The sequence below is a fragment of the Pan troglodytes genome, chromosome 8 (assembly GCF_028858775.2).
Source record: "Pan troglodytes isolate AG18354 chromosome 8, NHGRI_mPanTro3-v2.0_pri, whole genome shotgun sequence".
Lineage (NCBI taxonomy): Eukaryota > Metazoa > Chordata > Mammalia > Primates > Hominidae > Pan > Pan troglodytes.
The window spans coordinates 47,395,046-47,417,046 of record NC_072406.2 but is presented as its reverse complement, the minus strand read 5'-3'; the positions used below and the strand labels follow the sequence as shown (position 1 = coordinate 47,417,046).

The following is a 22,001-nucleotide window of genomic DNA, read 5'->3' as shown; positions in this document are numbered from 1 at the left end:
CATAGTTAAGTGGTTTATATTCTTCCAAGTTAAATGAGCAGAGTAAATTATTTTAGAATAATGTTACCAATCAATTAAAATCTTGTTTCTAAGCAGGAAAGTTGTATTCTGATACGTTAGAGCACCATCATGTCAAACTCTCTCCTTTGGTTCTAAATCACAAACGAGAGGTGGAGTCTTCCTTGTTGAAATAGTGGTCATAATCTCATTCCACTATTAGGCTTAGTGGGCAGGGTGTACAGATGATGATGATACTCAGTTGCTTGAGGGCCTGAAGAGGCCGAGGGTCCCATAGGCTTCTGAATTTCTTAAAATATTTCATGTTTTCATTTGGAAGTGAGATGGAGAGGGTAAGGGAGTTGTGGCTTTTTTCAAAGTTATTTGAAATACTCAGCTTTGTGTCCAGTATTTTGTGGCTGACTACCTTTTCCAACTGTTTTAGGGAACATTTTGCTCATACTTTGTGTGGAAAGTTTCTTGCTAGAGGCTGTATTTTCATTTGAGAGTTAACATGTGGTTAATATTTTATCCTGAGGAAGAGTATTTCAATCGGTGTGAATACTTCAATCATCTTGCCACCTCTTTGGTCTTCCTTATTAAGTCAGTGTTGCTGTAAATAAAGAGGCCAGCTAGTCTGTGGAGAGCATGTGATTTATCCCATCAAGAAAGATATAATGAGCTCTTAGAAGAATCTGCTTTCCATGCAGTGCCGGGGATAAGGACTGTGGACTATTTCACTGTGCAGTTGCTACAAGCCATTGTTCCTTCCCTCTAAATAATGAGTGGCATTGTTTTTGTAAATTATATTTCCCCCTAAACAATTAACATAGGTAGACTTAGTATAAAAACCAGGTCTGGACAAGTTTCCAAAAGAGATTCTCACCTGATTAGGGAAAGGGGAAGAAAGTAATAAAGGGAACCTATTGCATTGGCATCATTAGCTTCCTTTTCTTTTGATTTTTTAAATGGAGACCTTGAAATGTTTCTTACCCCTTGGGTTTATTATTTCTGTTTGGTTTAGTTGCTTAGCATGTTTGCTATCTTTCCAATACCCCCGATACACACAACCACTTGTAAGAGATGCTTTCTTAGTTATGTCTTTGTCATCTTGCTTTTCTTTCTATTAGAAGGGTGAGATGTTTTGTCTAAGTTTAGGAAATTATTTTTATAAACATTTTTGAAGTATTTTTCAAGGTTCCCCAACCCCCTTTTTTTTCCCTGATAGTAATACAGCTTGCTCTTTGCATATGTACGGTAATGAAGGGTATATAGAAGCAGGGAAATGCCATCAGGCTTCTGTGTCCATGGGTTCCGCATCCATGGATTCAACCAAGATTAGATTGAAAATATTTGGAACAACAACAAAAAAAGAATGGTTGTGTCTGTACTGAACACGTAGAAACTTTTCTTTGTCCTAATTTCCCATATAATGCAGAATAACAACTATTTACACAAAGCATTTTCTTTGTAATAGGTCATGTAAGTCATCTAGAGATCACTTAAACTATATGGGAGGATGTGCATGGGTTATGTGCAGTAGTCCACCATTTTATGTAAGAGACTTCAGCATCTGTGGATTTTGGTATCTGCAAGGGGTTCTGGAACCAGTCCCCCATGGATACTGAGGGATGATTGTAATTTGAAATTTTGAAGATGAGTAGTAATGACATTTTGATGTATTAACTTCAGGACTTCTGTGGAGCATGGCTCTATACAGATGTTGGCTATTCTTATTACCAGGGGGAACCATTCAAGTATAGTTTAATTTCCTGCAATGTTTCCAATTTCTGCTGTATTGAGAGAATTTTCCTATGCCTCATAAATATGGATAGTTTACATAATGTTATATTATGTGTTGAGTTCTTATAGTTAATGTTTAACTTTATTTGATGGTTTATATTTTTGCCAATGTTGTTTGCTTTTATAAGTAACCTTTAGAAGTACCCTTCAGAGAATGTCCTTATTTATCAATTTATGTTGGCATCTCTGATTATTTTCTTTGACTAGATTCCTCAAGTAGACTTATTTGGTAAGGAGATGAACATTTTTAAAGCTATTAGTAATTGTTTCACAGAAATTCTAGGCTAATAAAGTATGAAGTAGTTAGGATGTATAAAATGCTCTGAGAAGTCCAAGATAAATAGGATAGGAGTGAGGCTTGAGGGTGGTGGTGAAGGAAACAAGCAGCTGGTACTATTCCTGAGTTCCAGAACTTACTGTCTTACTAGATAGCTTAAAGGTTCTACATGGGTGTGCATCAGAATTACCTGTAGACTTCCAAGAGCTGAAACACAGGCATTACTCACACCAACAGATTCCTTTACCCACTCCAGAAAATTTGCGTGCTTCCTTAAAGCTCTTCTGTGGTTTTCAGGGCTCGGTCTTTTTTTTTTTTTTCCCGCAGGACCTCGGGTCTAGCTGAAAACAAAGTATGGTTACATTTTAAGGGAGAGCAAATAGGAATATAGTCATGCCTTGCTTAATGACAGAGATACATCCTGAGAATTGCATTGTTAGGCGATTTCATCCTTGTGTGAACATCATAGAGTGCACTTACACAAACCTAGATGGTGTAGCCTACAACACACCTAGGTTACATGGTATATCCTGTTCTTCTAGGCTGGAAACCTATATAGCATGTAGCTATACTGAATAGGCAGCTGGGACACAATGCATTCATATTTAGATATTTGTGTATCCAACATATCTAAACATAGAAGAAGTACAGTAAAAATACAGGATTTTAATCTTATGTGATCACCATTATATATGTGGTCCATTGACGTTGTTATGGGGTGCATGACTGTATAATGGTTTTTTTTGAGATATCTTTTGTTTAAGCGAATGCAGAATAGAATCTAGTACATTTGCTGTATTTGGGTTTGTGACATTTCACTTCCTGTCATACTTAGATTGCACAAATTTATCATTTTCAAATGAAAAATTAATTTTGAGTCTTTTAAAAGTCCTACAACTCATTTAATATTGGATGTTGACTATCAATACAAAAATATAACTGAAAATATCTTTCTAGATAGAAGCCTTAATGAAAACAATGTTTCTGTCTACTGTTTCTGTGTGTTCCTTCATTCCTTTCAAAACCCCTTTGTTTCTTTTCCTTCCCTTCCTTTTCCCCTTCCCCTCCCCTCCCCTTCCCCTTCCCCTTCCCATTCCCATTCCTTTCCCTTTCCCCTTCCCCTTCCCCTCCCCTTTCTTGTTCTGTTCCCCTTCCTCTTCCCCCTTCCCCTTCCTCTTCCCTTTCCCTTCCTTTCCCCTTCCCCTTTTCTTTCCCTTCCCTTTTCCTTCCCCTTCTCTTTCCTTTCCCTTTTCCTTCCTCCCCTTCCCCTTCTCTTTCCCTTTTCCTTTCCTTTTCTTCCCCTTCACTTTCCCATTCCTTTCCTCTTCCCTTCCCCTTCCCCTCCCCTTCCCCTCCCCCTTCCCTTTCCTCCCCTTCCCCTCCTCGTTCCCTTTCCTACCCTTCCCCTCCCCATTCTCTTTCCTCCCCTTCCCCTTCCCTGCTTCTCCCTTTCCCCCTTCTCTTCCCTCTTCCCTTCCCTCCCATTCCCTCCCCTCTCCCCTCCTCTCCCCCTTTCTCCTCCCTTTCCCTTCCCCTTCTCTTTCCTCTTCCCTTTCCCTTTTCCTTTTCTTTTGCCACTGTCTGGCTCTGCTTTATTGCCCAGGCTGGAGTTCAGTGCATGGCTTACTGCAGTTTCAACTTTATGGGTTCAAGTGATCCTCCCATCTCAGCCCATGAAGTAGCTTGGACTACAAGCATGGGCCACCCCACCCAGCTATTTTTTTTTTTAAGAGATGGGGTCTCACTATGTTGCCCAGGCTGATCTTGAACTCCTGGGCTCAAGTGATCCTCCCATCTTGGCCTCCCAATGTGTTTGGATTACAGGCCTGAGCCACTGCGCCTGCACCAGTTTGACTTCTTGATTTCTGCTTCTCCTCATTCATTCTTTCTAATTTACAAGGCCAACTGTCATATTAGTAAATTTGAAAACACTATTTTATTTCTAAATTATGTTTTTAAAAGTTTATTTTATTTATTTTTTTCCCTTTATGTTCTGTTGGATTTGAAGAAGATTATTTTAAACCACAAAATACACTTGACCAGTTGGCTGCTGAGAATAAGTTGTTTATCGTTTGGTTATTTGTGAGCCAAGCATAGCTTCCAGCATTATGGTAACCATCCAAAAGCTTAAAGGATGAGCTGAGATAGTTCTTTAGAATCACATGTCCTCTGTAACAGACCTGTAGCTCTCTTTAATTTTCTGCGGCATTAGTTTCAAGGGAGATCCAGCTGAGAACAGACTTTAAACTATTCTGCTGCAACATTTGTATTTCCTGTTAGAGGTCTCTATAACTATAAATTTTACCCTTCTATTTTGCATATTAAAATATCTTATTTGAATGCAGCACATTTTTGAACTTTCAGTCAGTATGGTTATAATCATTTCTACAATAGGCTGGGCTCACTGAGTTATTGATAACCTAGTCTCATCTTTTTCTATGCTACATTAGGAATACAGTCTGTCTTCATATGCTTTAAATATTTTGTGTTCAAAGTGATAAAATCCTAAGGTGTTATTGATAAAATTTCGGAGTTTGGATGCGATATTTTTAGAGTTCACAAACCACTGCAGGAGTATAAATCCTGAATAAAGTCAGAAGCCTTCTTGTGTGCCCTTAAAGTTACATACATCACAGAGGGAAATGAATATGTTATACCTGGTTGTCTCGACTTAGGGGAGAGGACCAGGAAGTATCATTGATTAAATTATATGGAACAAAATTTTGCGTAGTCTATATACATTGAAAAAATATTTTAGTCTCATTTGATCTCATTTCATCTTTTTATTTATTTATTTATTTATTTTTCTTGAGATGGAGTCTCACTCTGTCGCCCAGGCTGGAATGCAGTGGTGTGATCTCAGCTCACTGCAACCTCTGCCTCCTGGGTTCAAGCGAAACTCCTGCCTCAGCCTCCCCAGTAGCTGGGATTACAGGTGCCCACTACCACACCCAGCTAATTTTTTGTATTTTTAGTAGAGCCAGGGTTTCACCGTGTTGGCCAGGCTGGTCTCGAACTCCTGACTTCAGGTGATCCACCCGCCTCGGCCTCCCAAAGTGCTGGGATTACAGGCATCAGCCACCATGCCTGGCTTCATCTTTTTAAGCTAGTTTCTATTTTTAATTTTTTATAATTCAGCTTATAAGCCTACCTGTTTTGAGTTGTGAAGTTAGATCTAGTCCCTTCAGGTCCTGTTATTAACAAGAAGAGTATCAGATGGATTGCTGCGACTGGAGCACCTGTTTGCATTCTAAGGACTTTAAACATCCTTTCTTTTAATTTTGCATATATTCCTGCTCCTGTTATGATCTGGGCTGCCTTTGGAGAAATGTGTTCCAGTCAGTGTTTCTCGAAATTTGCTAGTAGAAGTGGTTTCCATCTATTTTACCTATAAGCCATATCTGTTTTCTTGATTTTAATATTTTCACTAATGATAACAAAGTTGTTTTTGAATACTTGCTATTCCTAGGCATTATGCCATGCTTGGTATGTTACATGTTATATATCATTTAATTATACCTATACCAGAAGTGTAGGTACTGTTGCTGTACCCATTTTATTTTTATTTTTATTTTTATTTTTTTGAGACGGAGTCTGGCTGTGTCGCCCAGGCTGGAGTGCAGTGGTGTGATCTCGGCTCACTGCAAGCTCTGCCTCCCGGGTTCATGCCATTCTCCTGCCTCAGCCTCCCGAGTAGCTGGGACTACAGGTGCCTGCCACCACACCCGGCTAATTTTTTTGTATTTTTAGTAGAGATGGGGTTTCACCGTGTTAGTCAGGATGGTCTCGATCTCCTGACCTCGTTATCCACCCGCCTCGGCCTCCCAAAGTGCTGGGATTACAGGTGTGAGCCCCCGCGCCCGGCCTTGTACCCATTTTATTGGTGAGCAAGTAGAGCCCTGGAGAGTTTAAATAGCTCACCTAATAGTTCAACCAGCTGTTAAATGTTACACCTAATAGTTCAACCAGCTGTTAAATGATAAAGTTGTGATATAAATGTGCTGAATTCTCTTGGCTGGGTACTTGCACTTTTGTATTTAATTTTTATTGGGGCATCTTGTTGCAATATCTGTTTTATTTCGACTTTAGTTAGATTATGTTTTTTGGGGGGGAAGGGGAGAGTAAGGTTTCAATAGACGTTACTCAAATTCCCTGAACCACATTTTCTAAAATTGTAGTTTTTAGCCATGAATGGAGGACAGAAATAGTTTCCTTGAATATTAATATCCTTTTTAGAGAACATGCTTTTTCTGCTAATGGGGTGGTAGAGAGGAACTCAGTTCTTTAGAAGTTTGTGCCATCCATTTCTTTACTCTAAATGCTTCCCATGTGGCAATGTAATTCTCCACAAAAGTCATTACTTTTGAGAAACAATATGTAGGATAAGATTATGATAAATGAAAATGAGCACTTTCTACATTAAGATAAAAAGTATCTGTGGAGACAGTGTACCTGAGGAGGCACTTTCACAATTAAGGGGAAAGCTAAGGTAGACTGTACCTAGGGACTTTCACAGAAATTACCCAATTCTTCTACGCATCCATCCAGTCCATTGGAGTTTGGATTGTGGGCTGAAAAATGGAAGAAAGTGGTAATTATCTTACATTGTCAGACTAGTTATATGTGATGTAAATCTCTTCATTTTCAAATTGTAATTTATTTAAATATATATGTATATATACATTCGTTTTTAAATTCAGACGAAAAATATTTAGATAAATATAAAATATTTATGATGCACATCTAAATAATGTATAAGACTGTAGGTATTTTGGAATTAGGCAACCACTATACGTATTTTACTATCTCTCCCTCTCTGTCTAGCATCTGTTCCCTTCTTTTTGTATTGTGCATAGTACTCTTGATGCAAAATGCTATTGTTACTTATAATTTTAGTTTTGGAGCATACATATTTAGAGTGGAGCATTTTTGAAAGAAAATGAGGGCCGGGTGTGGTGGCTCACACCTGTAATCCCAGCACTTTGGGAGGCCGAGGCGGGCGGATCACGAGGTCAGGAGGTTGAGACCATCCTGGCTAACACGGTGAAACCCCGCCTCTACTAAAAATACAAAAAAAAATTAGCCGGGCGTGGTGGTGGGCGCCTGTAGTCCCAGCTGTGCTGGAGGCTGAGGCTGGAGGATGGCGTGAACCCGGGAGGTGGTGCTTGCAGTGAGCTGAGATCATGCCACTGCACTCCAGCCTGGGCCACAGAGCGAGACTCCGTCTCAAAAAAAAAAGAAAGAAAATGAAATGTTGTTGCGTATTTCTTGCCTTCAAAGTTAAGCACTTTCTAAAATGTTTTTAAATTGTTTCAGTATAAATTTGTTTTTCAGAGTTAAGCAGGTTTTAGTCAAATGTTGCTCCTCATGTTTAGTGTAGTGTAAGAAAGTGAGTCAAGATCTTCAAGATTTAATTGAACCTGAAATATTTATTTATTTATTCTTTCACACACTCACCCTTCTTGTTTTAAGGAGTATAGGTCAAAAATGGTGGTCCAGTGTTCTCCATTCCTGCCCACTGCTGATAGTGGAATGCTGGTGGCTCTAGGGGAATTCAGGGGCCATGTTGGCCCTTATGAAATACTGTGCAGGAAAGCAAGTGGAGGCTATGGTTCATGCGGCTTTCCTTTAGGCTCTGTCCTTCAGTTCCTCAGAGTCTAAGAGTGGACAACATTTTTGTAATTTTTTATAAACGTTAAACTTCCCTCATCTATTTCCTCCTCACCTCTTTCTGCATGTTTTCCTAGGATAAAGAAGATAATCTAAGTTATACCTGGAAAGAGATTTTCTCTTGTTTTGAGAGAGGATCTCTCTCTGTTGCCCAGACTGGATTGCAGTGGTCCAGCTGTTGCTCACTACAGTCTCAAGGTCCTGGAATTAATCAGATCTTTGTATTGTAAAATAATTTGAGGCTGGGCACAGTGGCTCACACCTGTAATCTCAGCACTTTGGGAGGCCAAGATGGGAGGATTTCTTGAGGCCAGGAGCTTGAGACCAGCCTGAGCAACATAGTAAGACTCAGTCTCTACAAAAAATTTAAAAATTAGCCATGTGTGGTGATGTGTGCCTATAGTCTCAGCTATTCGGAAGGCTGAGGTGGGAGGATCACTTGAGCTGGGGAGGTTGAGGCTTCAGTGAGCTATGATTGTGCCTCTGCACTCCAGCCTGGGTGACAGAGTGAGACCCTGTCTCCCAAAAAAATAAATAAAAAATTAAAACAAAATTAAAAAATTATTTTAAGAATGAAATGAGACAATTTTAAAGCCAACATTTTACGTATGATTATTCTTAACACTGTATAGTATTTCTTAGTGAACCAACCATCTCTATGAAAATATAATTTGTGATCAAATATATCATCATTTTGAATTCAAGAACTACCTTCCCATGTGATGGGATGCTTGTGTAGCAGTGACTGGATATCAGAAATTTTTGTCATTAGCCACCTAAACTATGGTTCCATGTTAGATTAAGAATGAGAAGTTGGAAATTTTATTACTCAGGATTGAGTAGAGGCTAGGCTGGTGGTGCATACCTATAATTCCATACTTTGGGAGGCTTAGGCAGGAGGATCTTTTGAACCCAGGAGTTTAAGACCAGCCTCGGCAATATAGTGAGACTTTGTCTCTCCAAAAAGTTAAAAAATTAGCTGAGTGTGTTGGCTTGCACCTGTAGTCTTAGGTACTTGGGAGTCTGAGGTGGGAGGATCGCTTGAGCCCGGGAGGTGGAGGTTGCAGTGAGCCAAGATTGTGCCATTGCTCTCCAACCTGGACGACAGAGTGAGAACCTGTCTCAAAAAAAGAAAAAGGAAATTGAGTGAGTAGAATGTGGGCATTGAGGTGGGTAGGTGTAACCATGAGAATGGGTTGTCATCCTCATCTCCACAATTTATTTGTTATCACTTCTCCAGATCCCTGTTTCTTCTTTCAGTCAGTAAGAGGTTAACCTAGCTGTTGTCTAGCTTGTTCCTTCCAGCTTTAAAATGCTGTATCCAAAATTTTCCATGGCTTCCTTCTCTGTCAAAGTGGATTAGGAACAGCTGAGAAAATTGGTTCAAACAAGCACCCTGGATGTGGTTGAGTTTTGCTGATCTTTCTCTTCTCCTTGGATTCCCTGGTTGGCTCTCTGGACAGATCCGGTGGCTTCAGAGAAATCCGCGCCCGTTTTAGTTTGATCAGACCTGCATCTCCAGGAGAGATGTTTGACCAATCCTTTTTCATATTGGATCCCTTTATGTTCATAGCCTGATACAGATCCATACTCCTGTGATTATTTTTCTTGTTTGATAAGACCGTTAACAAGATACTGGCCAGTTACAGGTTATGACTTAAAACTAAAATGTCATGCTTCTGATTTTGTCAGTTTATCAACTTGAAGGGTTTGCTGCCATGACAGGAATTGTTTTTGGAAACTTAGTTGTAATTTTCAAATTCTTTCTAATATAGAAATTCTTCTATATTAGAATTCCACCGTGAAAATTTTTTGGCATATTCAGAATTCTTGAGTTCCTCACCAAATTAAATGAATTTTATTATCTAGAAGATACTGAGTATGTATCAGAATGACTGGAAAAGATATTATCAAATGTGAAGAATGATATAGTTCATTTTTCAGGTCAGAATGAGTTTTAAGAACTATGGCTAATACCTTTAACATTTCAGAGGAAAAATCATAGTAAAAATTTGATATATATGTTAGGATATTTTATTTTGTATATTGTTAATTTGTTGGATAGTTAATTTGCTTGGAAAAATTATTTTCAAATTTTTTTACTTACTCCTGTTCAAAACTTTAACTCAGTTGAAAAAGAAAATTGGCTGGGCACGGTGGCTCACGCCTGTAATCCTAGCAGTTTGGGAGGCTGAGGTGAGCGGATCGCCTGAGGTCAGGAGTTCAAGACCAGTCTGCCGAACATGGTGAAACCCTGTCTCTACTAAAAATACAAAAAATTAGCCAGGCATGATGGTGGGTGCCTGTAATCCCAGCTACTCGGGAGGCTGAGGCAGGAGAATCGTTTTAACCAGGGAGACGGAGATTGTGGTGAGCCGAGATTGAGCCACTGCACTCCAGCCTGGGCCACAAGAGCAAAACTTCGTCTCAGAAAAAAAAGAAAGTTGACATTTAAAAATGAAATATTACTTAAGTAATTTGAGCTAAAGAGGTGCTACAATACGTCTTTTGGCATTCAAAATCTCTGGATTCTGACCAGTGTTTCTGGTTGCAAACTCCACCATAGTTTAGCAAACTATTAATTATCACTAATGATCCCGATGTGGTTGTTTTGACAAAAATGTATGGATGTTTGAGTTTCCTCTTTGTCTTGCCATAGTTCTGTTATAAAAACTTTATAAACACATACTCTTTCATTTGTCTTTTCCATACCTCTCATTAATAGTTTTAAGAGTGTGGGGGAAACCTGTTAGCAAAAAGGAAAAGTAAGATGTATACATGTACCAGTGCTGATTATGTGCTGGATACTGGCTTAGGAATTACAGATAATATAGAAACAGATTACTTGGGCTCAGTTCTACAACATTAGGCATTACACATAGGAAGTTGGTTTGCATGGATTTCAAATACTGCTTTTTAGTTGGTGCATTATACTTAGGAATAGACATGCACCTAGGGTAAATGATAATATGAATACTGTATTTGGAATAAAATTCTGGGTTTCCTTATTTTAAAAAAAGTCTTAATAGGCATTTAGTTTATTTAAACCAATAGGAACTGCCAAATTTTCTGCCTTCATTTACAAGTTGGTGATTAAGCCTGCGTTTTGTGTGTGTGTCATTTTATTTCACCCTTATCTGTCTCTTTTTTCTGTTACTATTTATTTTTTAGAAGATGAATGAATGAAGGTCAGAAAGTACAGACCATATTTACAGATCACCTTCTGGTTGTTATCTTCTCATACACTTTAGCTATGGCATTGCTTCCAAGGTCACGCTCTGGTGTAGCCATAAGGAGGTACAAAAGATAAACTCCTGCCCCAAATGCAGTAAGGAGTCTGCTACATTAAATCAATAATATGATTGCTGATAATTTTAGCAAGCTTCATGTAATTAAAATTATTCTGGCTGGGCACGGTGGCTCACACCTGTAATCCCAGCACTTTGGGAGGCCGAGGCGGGTGGATCACGAGGTCAGGAGATCGAGACCATCCTGGCTAACACGGTGAAACCCCATCTCTACTAAAAATACAGAAAATTAGCCGGGTGTGGTGGCAGGCACCTGTAGTCCCAGCTACTCGGGAGGCTGAGGCAGGAGAATGGCGTGAACACAGGAGGCGGAGCTTGCAGTGAGCCGAGATTGCGCCACTGCACTCCAGCCTCGGCAACAGAGCGAGACTGTCTCAAAAAAAATTATTCTAAGCCATCATTATTAATTTTACTTCAGTCTCCTAATTTCAGATTAGATATCCTGAAAATAGTTCCCTTTGTTTTTTGTGTATCATTTCCTGGAGAAATAATTAAGCAGAACATTGAATTCTCTTTTACCATAATTGCAGAGTTGAAAAATGTGGGAAATGTAAAATCTTAACATCACACAGGAATATTTGAAACCATATGATGCATAGAGGTTCTGAATGAAATGTATATGCATTGAGTATTTTGTATTTCAAAATATGCTATGATTTCTCATAATTCTTAAAAAAAATGAGATTTTTGCACTGAAACGAGGTGGGAACATAGTTGGGTTTCCTGTGCCAACACAGAAATGTTTATGACTTCTATAATGCTTATGAAACCCCAGTTCTGACTTCTGCAACAGAGGGATATAGTCTTGCCAAGAAATCTGACCATCAGCTAAATAGCTGTTTCTGGGAGATAAAGCTTGGAGTTGCAGCTTAGTATGCCGGGAATGAGCTTCTATCTCAAGGCATTGCGTGGGCTCTATATGGTTTTCCTGAATTGTAATAAGCTTGGGGAGGGCTAAGGTGGGAGAAGACACTTACTTTCCTTACCCTGAAAGAGATTTTCTCCATAGCCAGGATACCACTACCAGGGAGCAGCAAATTAATATGCATTTCCCAGTCGGAGTGGCTTTTCGACACCTGATGCTGTGGCAGTACATTTAGATGATAAGGAAAATCCCTGATCACAGCAGGAACATCTGTTTTTCCCTGGCAAGAAGGAAAATTTCCCACCTCGCACAAAGCTGAGCAGCTATTTGGGGCAGCCTCATAAGTGGAGGATTAAAGTTATAATTTAAAAACGGGAGAGTAATTTCTTATGGCATTTTTTTTGTATAATCTTTTAGATAAAGTAATAACTCTAACAAATTAATTTATGCCATTAGTAAGTTTTATAATCATTAGAATTATGTATATTTGATTTAAAATTTTTGATTTATAGTTATAATTTGATTCATAAGTGAGCGTATATAGTCTTGAATAGATTGGTTACGACTGCCATATTTTAACAATTATTTATGCTAAAGCAAATATTTTCAAATTGAAAATAGAGTGCATGATGTATATTTCAGCGGATAGTGGTATCTAGTATAAATTGTGTTGTAGAAAATATTTAATACATTGTATGCTGCGATGTTTATGGATATCTTTCCATCATAAATACAGATACACAGCTTTACAGGCCTACAGTCCTTGTATGCACTTGATACACATTGTATGCAGTAGACGGTGAACTAGATTTGTGGCCAGACTTCAGGACTGGGAGGAAGAAACATGACTGAAACGCTAGTAGGACCTGCATGATGCTGTCAAAAATATAACAAATATGTTGACAGGAATTAATAATGTATTTTAAAAATTCTTCAACTGATCGATAATAATTCAAGATTGCTGTAAATAACTGCACTTTTCATACATTATACATAAGTCAATATATGGATTCATTATTGATTACATGAATTAGGAAAATTCCTTTGTTATGAGAGTGAACGTTAGTTTTAGTTTTATTATCCATGAACTCAAAGTTGATTCCACAAATATAAAATTGTAGAATTCTTCAAGTGCAGTGGAAAAGTGCAGAACTTGCCATCTTCAGCCATTCTTTCTCTTAGTCTGATTATTGTATGTTGCTGTGCTGCAGGTACTGCGTGTCATAATTGACTTACATGGAGAAACAGTGTACTGTTTTTTCTATGCATTTGGAAATAATCACATTTGCCACAGACATCATATGCTGTAGGTGTGACATGAAGTTGAAATAGGCATATAACAGTGGTATACATCTTTTAGTATAAATCTAAAAATACAGTGATTACATTTCACTGAAAATACATTTTACTAACGTTTATCTTAATGCCTCTTTGAAGCATTCCCTAAACAATTTTTAAAACAACTTATCAAAATGTTCTTTTAAAATTCCAGGATTCTGAAACCATGTGAAATAGGGAACATAAAAAATATTCATGAAAAAGTCATCCACATTGGTGTAAGCCACTGTGCTGAGTGCTTGGGTTTAAAGGTGAATGATGATCTGCCCAGGCTTCACTGTAAGATTAGAAATAGCAATTTTTAAAATTAGCTAAATTATGTTAGAACCATAATTAAAGTAAAATTAGAACAGAGTGGTAACAAAAAGCATGGCATGATTAGTTCTGTTGAGAATCAGGGAATGCTTCTTAGAAAGTAGCATTTGAACTGGGCTTTGAAGAATGTTCAGTATTTCTTTAGAAGAAATGATGTTGGAAGTACAGGTCTCAAAGAAAGCAAGAATGAAGGTAAAGAAGTTTGTGTGGTACAGTAAGCACCATTGTCTGAAATTTCCTCTGGTCTACCTATAGTGTTTGCTGGAGGTTTAATGTGATCCAACATATGTTTTAGGAAACTCCTGTGCCAGAAAGTGGTGCAGAACATTGTTAGAGAGGATATGGCCAGAGCCTGTGTCCAGTTAGAAGGCCACTGTTAAAATTTCAGGTGAGAGACAAGTTGATCCTGAACTAGGTTTATGGCCGAGGACCAAAATCAGCAAAAATGTTGTATCAATAAGACTTAGAAGCTGTGGAGATCAAAGAGGGAGGAAAGAGAGTAAAGCTAATTCTAAATATTTTAGGGAATGGTGCCCGAGTCAAAATAGGGAGCTCAGTTTCGAGGTATCTTTGGGACCTCTTGTTGGAAACTGAGATCATGAATTCAGGAAACAGTTTCGTTTTCGTGACTTGTGCTTAAAAGTTGTCAGGGTAGGACGTGGTGAAATTGTGCACTTTTTGAGCTTGTCCAGAGAGATAATAATCAGCAGTCCATAGCGCCAACAAGACCATTTACAGGAAGAGGAAAAATGGCATAGATTCAGGAAGGAGCAGAGGGGTGGGTACCAGTAGCATACTGGACTCCAGACACCAAAAGGTGAGAGTTGTGTGGAGCCTGAGCTCTTCATTTCAAAAGTAGATCTTTTTCTTTTCAAGTGATATTTTGTCACTATGCAAATATCCAGTTATCTATCAACTCTTAACATAATAGTTTTAGTATGATTATCTTTGCCTGAATTATTTCATTAGGAGTTGAAAATGGTCATATTTCTAATTCTGTTATTAGTTCTATTTCCATTATTTGGCATTCTTCTGAAAAGACAAGTTTCCCCTCATAAACTGGTACTGTTGATTTCTCTGAAATACAGTTCCTACTGAAAAGAGAGGGTAGATTTTTAAAAATACTTTTGGGTTAATTATTCATTCTCTTAAGTAAGCAGTTGGTGTAATAATCACCTCAAATGGTGGGAAATGAGTATGAAAGCCTGGTCCCTAGTCAATGATAGCCTCAATTTTTATTTTTGACATAAAAATTATACTTGCATTTCAGTGTACTTTAATTCCTCCTTCTCTTTGTAGACACATAAGGTTCTGTCACTAATAAATAAAGTTCTGTCATTAACAAGTTTACCCTTTATGACTTATCTGAATTTCTTATTAGTATAAGAAAGTCTATCAGAATAAGCTTATCAGTGTATCTGTGGACTATCATATGAAACGGTATTTCCTTTCCTTTTTTCTGAAGCTTAAGTTTTAAGGAGAGACTCTTAGTATCTTGAGATATGGTGAACCTTAGTTTCTAGTTTGCTTCCTTAGTTAGTTTTTGTCCATGTATTCTCCTTACCATTTCTATTAAAAAAAAAAAAAACTTGCTGCTAAAGTTTCATCTTGCTACTGAGTTTTTAAAGATTTTGTTTCTTGCAGGTTAATTCTTAAAGTTTATGAAGTTTCATGTCAAAGTTTATGTTGGTAAATGTTTATCAATTTCCTTTTGTTTGAACATATGTCCCAATATTTACATAAACCCAATACTATCAATTCATTTTTAAGTTTTATTCCCTGATGGAACTCATGAAGGAAGAGCAAATAGTATCCTGATCTGTAACTAAGTTTTATACATTGCAAACCTATTATATTGCACTTTTTTGTTTCTGTGTTTGTATTGGGTGTTCATAGAGTTTAGCACATGAAGAGTATCAATCACGCATGTAATACTTATAGCCAGATTACTCTTAACAGTGTTACTAAGGATAATATGCCAGTACTTCTTCTAACTTGGTGTACTGAGTTAAGTGGATCCAACTGAAGGTAATATTTTACTTTGTTCTTATAGGAGATGATTTAGATTTCGTCGTTGAACTAAAAAGTTTGACTCCCCTAGTTTATCCTAGCTTTCTCATTTCTTTTCAGAACATTGAAATGAGGTTTTACAGCTCATAAGCCAAAGGAAGTTATTATAATTTTTTATTTGAAAGAAATATCACGCAGCATTTGGTTGTTCTGGGGAGTATTAAAAACTTAGTTGATAAATATTTATGTAAAGACATCGCTTGTTATATCCATGTCACCGTGAACAATTACGTATCTGTTATGTAACAAATAATAGTGATAGGCCAGTTTTTTCCCCTGATGTTTGAGTTAATGCTGACTACTATCTTGTGAAGTAGGTAATAGAAACAGCCTGAATAATCTAAATCTCTTATCCAAAAATCACAAAACCATAAGGCTTTGAAGAAAGGGCAAATTTATTAATCTTCCTTATTTTTAGCATTTCTGATGAATTAAGATGGTACCTCATAATTTAATTATGAGACTGGAAAGAAGGGAAAATGCCACAGTTGAGAGAGAGTGAAAGTCTCGTATAGAAGTACTTTTCACTTTTTGGTGTACGTACTTGGTTTAGGTGATTGATTTGGGTAGGAGTGCAAAGTGTAGTGTTTTGTCTGTTGTGTGCCGTGTGTGTGCCACCCTTCCTGCTGTAATTATTAGACTTGCCTGTCCTCGGCACATGGTTATAATTCCGAGGTCTAATCTGGGTGGAACGTCCTCAATCAGCTGTTTTGTATAGGATTGGAAAGATGTTTTAAATATGTAGAATCATTTTTCTGCTACTTTTGAAAAACCAGGTGCATTACTGATTTGCAAGGTCTGGTTTTTTACAAGACACCTTTTTGTTTCTTTTTGAATAGAAAGATGAAAACTACAGAAGCCTCCCGCGGGATACTAGTAACTGGTCTAACCAATTTCAGAGAGACAATGCTCGCTCGTCTCTGAGTGCCAGTCACCCAATGGTGGGCAAGTGGCTGGAGAAACAAGAACAGGTAACATGACAAATCCTTATATGTGCGTCATTGCTGTAACATCCTGTCCCATACCCCAAAGATGTTTCTCCCATCTCAATCACTGGTGATGATTAAAAGTTAATTATTCTAACAAACTTTAGTTAAGTACCAATCTCTATGTCAGAGTTTATCTAACATAAATGCAGGATATTTCTGGCTGGTCTCTGATCACAGATTTATTGTGAGCAGTTATGAATATTTGCAGTAGATTCTGAAGGTTCAGGGCTTTAGAGTTTGTAATGCTGCAGAGGCACAGATGTTTGGCAGTGAATCATGCTGTTAGTGAGTAGACTTTCAAGACTCTTCTCTTCTTTAATAGGCAGTAAGTCCAAGGATCTGAAGACGCAAATTAAAACTTTCTGTTGTACCTAACTTCACTGTATGAGAGAAATATATCCTATGGTGTTGTTTTAGAATTTAGATTACAGTATTTTGTCATGTTTGGGCACTTATCCCTTCATAAATTTCAAGGACCTATTTTAGGTTTATCAGTCTTTAGAGTTATCTGTTTCACTGTGCAGTGCAGCCACCTACAATTCGTGAAATCAGAATTGTTTACCACTCAGAAATAATTGTTTTCTGCCTTGGGAAGAATGACTATTTACAAAGTTGTTGCATCACTTAGAAAAGTCCTCCTTTCATATGAAGACTCAGAATGTATCTGATGAGTTACTTTTTTTTTTTCCACTTTTTTTTTTATACTTTAAGTTTTAGGGTACATGTGCACAATGTGCAGATTTGTTACATATGTATACATGTGCCATGTTGGTGTGCTGCACCCATTAACTCGTCATTTAGCATTAGGTATATCTCCTAATGCTTTCCCTCCCCCCTCCCCCCACCTCCGATGAGTTAATTATTTCAGTGTTATTTTTTTAATGCTCCAGTTGTTTATTATTGACTCACAATGGGTTTTTTGTAGTAGGGAATCCCAGTGTTTTATAATTTTAATTGTGCTTTCTTCCAGCTTTATTGAAGTGTAATTGACAGATAAAAATAGTATATATTTAAAGGGTACAGTATGAGGTTTTTATATATGTATATATTAATACAATGATTACCACAATCAAGATAATTTATCTGCCGGGTGCGGTGGCTCACTCCTGTAATCCCAGCACTTTGGGAGGCTGAGGTGGGTGGATCACGAGGTCAGGAGATCGAGACCATCCTGGCTAACACGGTGAAACCCTGTCTCAACTAAAAATACAAAAAATTAGCCGGGCGTGGTGGTGGGCACCTGTAGTTCCAGCTACTGGGGAGGCTGAGGCAGGAGAATGGCGTGAACCCGGGAGGCGGAGCTTGCAGTGAGCCGAGATCACGCCACTGCACTCTAGCCTGGGCGACAGAATGAGACTCTCTCTCAAAAAAAAAAAAAGATAATTTATCCATCACATTACATAGATATAATTTTGTGTGTATGTGTGGTGAAAACACTTGACATCTATTCTGTTGGCAAATTTTTTAAAATTTAATTTAATTTAATTTTTTTGAGATAGGGTCTTGCTCTGTCACCCAGGCTGGAGTGCAGTGGTGCAACCATAGCTCACTGCAGCCTCGAACTTCTAGGCTCAAGTGTTCCTCTTACCTCATCCTCCCTGGTAGCTAGGACTATACGTGTACACCACCATGCCCAGCTAATTAAAAAAATGTTTTATTTTGTGGAGACGGTCTCACTTTGCTATCCAGGCTAGTCTTGAACTCCTGGCCTCAAGCAATCCTACTGTCTTGGCCTCCCAAAGTGTCATGGTTATAGGCATGAGCCACTGTGCCTAGCTTCTTAGCAAATTTCAAGTATAAAATATGTTTATTAGACTCACCTAATGCTATACATTAGGTCTCCAGAGTTCATTCATCTTACAATTGAAAGTTTTTACCCTATGGCCAATATTTTTCCTTTTTCCACACCCAACTCCCTGTGGTAACTGCCATCCTACTGTGTTAGCATGAGTTCATTTTTTTTTTTTCCAAGATTCCACTTATAAGTAAAATCATACGGATTTTGTCTTTCTGTGTTTGGCTTATTTCTTTTAGCATAATGCCCTTTAGGTTCATCCATGTTGTCACAAATGTCAGAATGTCCTTTTTTATTAAAGGCTGAATAATATTCCATTTTATACATTTATGTGTACACATACACACACACACACACACACACACACACACACACACACACACACACACGCAGTGTATATCACATTTTCTTTATCCATTCATCGGTTGCAGGTCACTTAGGTTGTTTCCATATCTTGGCTATTGTGAATTTATGCTTCTGTGTACATGGAATTGCAAATATGTCTTTGATATAGTGATTTTATTTATCATGGATATATATGCAGAAGCAGAATTGCTGGATCATATGGTAGTTCTATTTTTTTTAAGTTTTTGAGGAGACTTCATACTGTTTCATAGAGGCTGTCCTAATTTACATTACCACCAGCAGTATACCAGGGTTTCCTTCTCTTCGCATCCTTGTTATCACTTTCATTTTGACTTTTTTTTCTTTCTTTCTTTTTCTTTCTTTTTTTTTTTTTTTGAGACAGAGTCTTGCTGTGTCGCTCAAGCTGGAGTGCAGTGGTGCGATCTCGGTTCACCGCAACCTCTGCCTCCTGGGTTCAAGCAATTCCCCTGCCTCAGCCTCCTGGGTAGCTGGGATTACAGGTGCCCACCACCATGCCCAGCTAATTTTTTTTGTATTTTTAGTAGAGACGGGGTTTCATCATGTTGGTCAAGGTGGTCTTGATCTATTGACCTCATGATCTGCCCGCCTCGGCCTTTCAAAGTGCTGGGATTGCAGGTGTGAGCCACAGCACCTGGCCCTTTTTTTTTTTTTTTTTTTTTTTTGAGACGGAGTCTTGCTCTGTTGCCCAGGCTAGAGTGCAGTGGCACAATCTCAGCTTACTGCAGCTTCTACCTCCTGGGTTCAAGCAGTTCTGCTGTCTCAGTCTCCAAAGTAACTGGGATTACAGGCACACACCACCATGCCCAGTTAATTTTTTGTGTTTTTAGTACAGATGGGGTTTCACCATGTTGGCCAGGGTGGTCTCAAACTGCTGACCTCAAGTGATACACCTGCCTCAGCCTCCCAAAGTGCTGATTTCAGGCATGAGCCACTGTATCCGGCCGTATTTTGATGTTTTGATAACAGCCATCCTACCAGTGTGAGGTGATGTCCTACCTTGCTTTTGATTTACATTTCCCTGGTGATGAGTGATGCTGATCATTTTTCAGTGCTTTTAATAAAAAGCCACGTGTTTGTTTAGTTGGTCACTTATTTTCTTTAAAAAGTTTATATGGATAGAAAGCAAGGTGGGTACTCAGAGTTTAGTTGCTTTATTAACTTTTAAAATTATTAATGATTTTGTTGACTAAATGCTGAAATAAATTGTTTTTCAATTTAGATTAATGACAGCTGTAGAAAGAAATCATAAATGTTTTACATATTTCATCTCAGCCTATGTTTTATGGTATAAAGATCCTAAAGTAACTTCATGGATGTAGAGTATTAAAATATGAAACAGCAAAAAGGGACAGCTTGCCTTGCACACCGTGATGGCACAGGAAATGTCCTAATTTTGTCATATATTAAGTGTTAGCATACAAACATTGTGTGATGGAAATAATTTTAAATAATAAAACAGCCATGGCAGTTCTATGAAGGAAACATAATTTTCTCAACATAATTCAGATTTTTAAACTAATTGATATTAGTATCTTATTATTACTTTGAAATAAATGCTTTTAAGATTTAGATAGTTTCTCATGGACCCAGAAGTCAGACTGACTGGTTACTAGCTGTTTACCATATATGAGATTTGGGCACATTACTCTACTTGTCCATACATCAGTTTACTCATCCAGCAAATAGGGATAATTGTAGACCTTGTCTCAGGGGTTGCCGTGTCAAGTGATACAATACCCGCCAAAGGCTTAGAATCAGGCCTGGTACCTAGAAATACTCAACGTATTAATATAATAGGACAGGTAACAGACAACCTGGAATCTAGAATGAGGAAATGTTTGGCATATATGTAGCAGGAAGTCTGGAACTAGGGAATATGTGGGAGTTGACTCTGTAGCTTAGCAACCTCACTCACATTTTTTCAGGGAGCCTTCCTGAAGGCCACCTTAGCTCTATGCTGTAGCTTGTCCTTTTCTTTCAGAGCCACATCCTTGCACAGAGGAAGGGGAACAGGGCCTTTGTCTTCTTTTTGTGGCTCTTTGTAAAAGCAAATACATTTTTCCTAATAACCTCCTGACAGATCCCTGATCATGTTTGTTGGCTGGAATTGCCCTACTCTTCTGCCCGTATCAAAATCAAAGGGAGTAAAAGCACCAGTATAGGTTTTGATGGATAGAGCTTGACCCCTGGAGCTGGGGCTGCGGTGGGAGCTCCCTTCTTTACCTTCCCTGAAACACAGTTTCCCATCACTGCACACAGTCAGATCTGTTAAGCAAGGGATATGTGGGCAGGGATGGGGAGTGACGACCAGAAGTTGGTTGAGTAAGCTAAATAGGACTTTTTTTTTTTTTTTAAATACTGCAAAACTGGTAGAAAAAGATTGGTAGCCCAGAGCTTCTAAAATATGATACAGCTTAATTATATCATAAAGATATAACTTTTATGATTCTACTGTCATTGTAGACCTGTTTTTAAGGAAGTAGTATATTCTTTGTAATTTTGTTATAAAATAGTTTCTTTTTAAGCAAAAGGGATGGCATTGAGAAGCCACACACACCAAAGACCGAGCTTTGATTTGCTTCTGTTGAAGTTATTTGAGTTAGTTGTCTATGTGGACTGAGAGGGTACCTAAGTCTAAAAACATCTTCTTTGGCATAAGTGTAAAAAAATGATGTTCCATTCCTGAAATTTGATTTGAGTGAAACTGTATACTAGAAGAGTAGAAGCCATTGATGTTTTCACATCCAGCAGAATAATTAATTAAACTAAAATCTGTTGAAGAGGACAAGAACCACAGAAACAAAACAAAACTCCCTCTCAAATTTTTTCAGAAGTAAGCATTATTGTTTGTGCAGAAGAGGAATCTTAGGTTATGCTTTATACACTAGAAATCTATTCCAATTATTCCCATTTAATTATGGATTTATTCTGTTAACCATTCCCAGAAAGTCATCTGACTTTAATGACCTGATGTCTCTTCTGAGGCTTTCTTGTTCTCTTTAGTTTTTGCTATTAAACATATAATAAAGAGGATTGCATCATGTACATGAAAAAATATTTTGTATGCTTAAAAAAAAAAAATCCTCTGCCTTTCCAATTTGGGAACGCCAGGGTAGAACTGATGGCCATCTTCCTTTAGTTGTGTGGTCTGGAGCGAGGTCAGCAGAGTTCTAGATTTTATGTGCCT

The 22,001-nt window shown here is 38.0% G+C and overlaps 1 protein-coding gene across 27 annotated transcripts in view; it reads left to right on the top strand.

Moving 5' to 3' along the window:
- PARD3 (par-3 family cell polarity regulator) overlaps positions 1-22,001 on the top strand; it is a 708,800-nt gene that overhangs the window by 349,728 nt on the left and 337,071 nt on the right. For 21 of the 27 annotated variants that reach the window (XM_001144902.7, XM_001145519.7, XM_001146047.7 and 18 more), the window contains one exon: positions 16,483-16,614. The exons of the other annotated variants lie outside the window; for them this stretch is intronic. In XM_001144902.7, the coding sequence (XP_001144902.6) occupies positions 16,483-16,614 (132 nt within the window). The remainder of the gene's footprint in view (positions 1-16,482; positions 16,615-22,001) is intronic. 27 annotated transcript variants of the gene reach the window in all.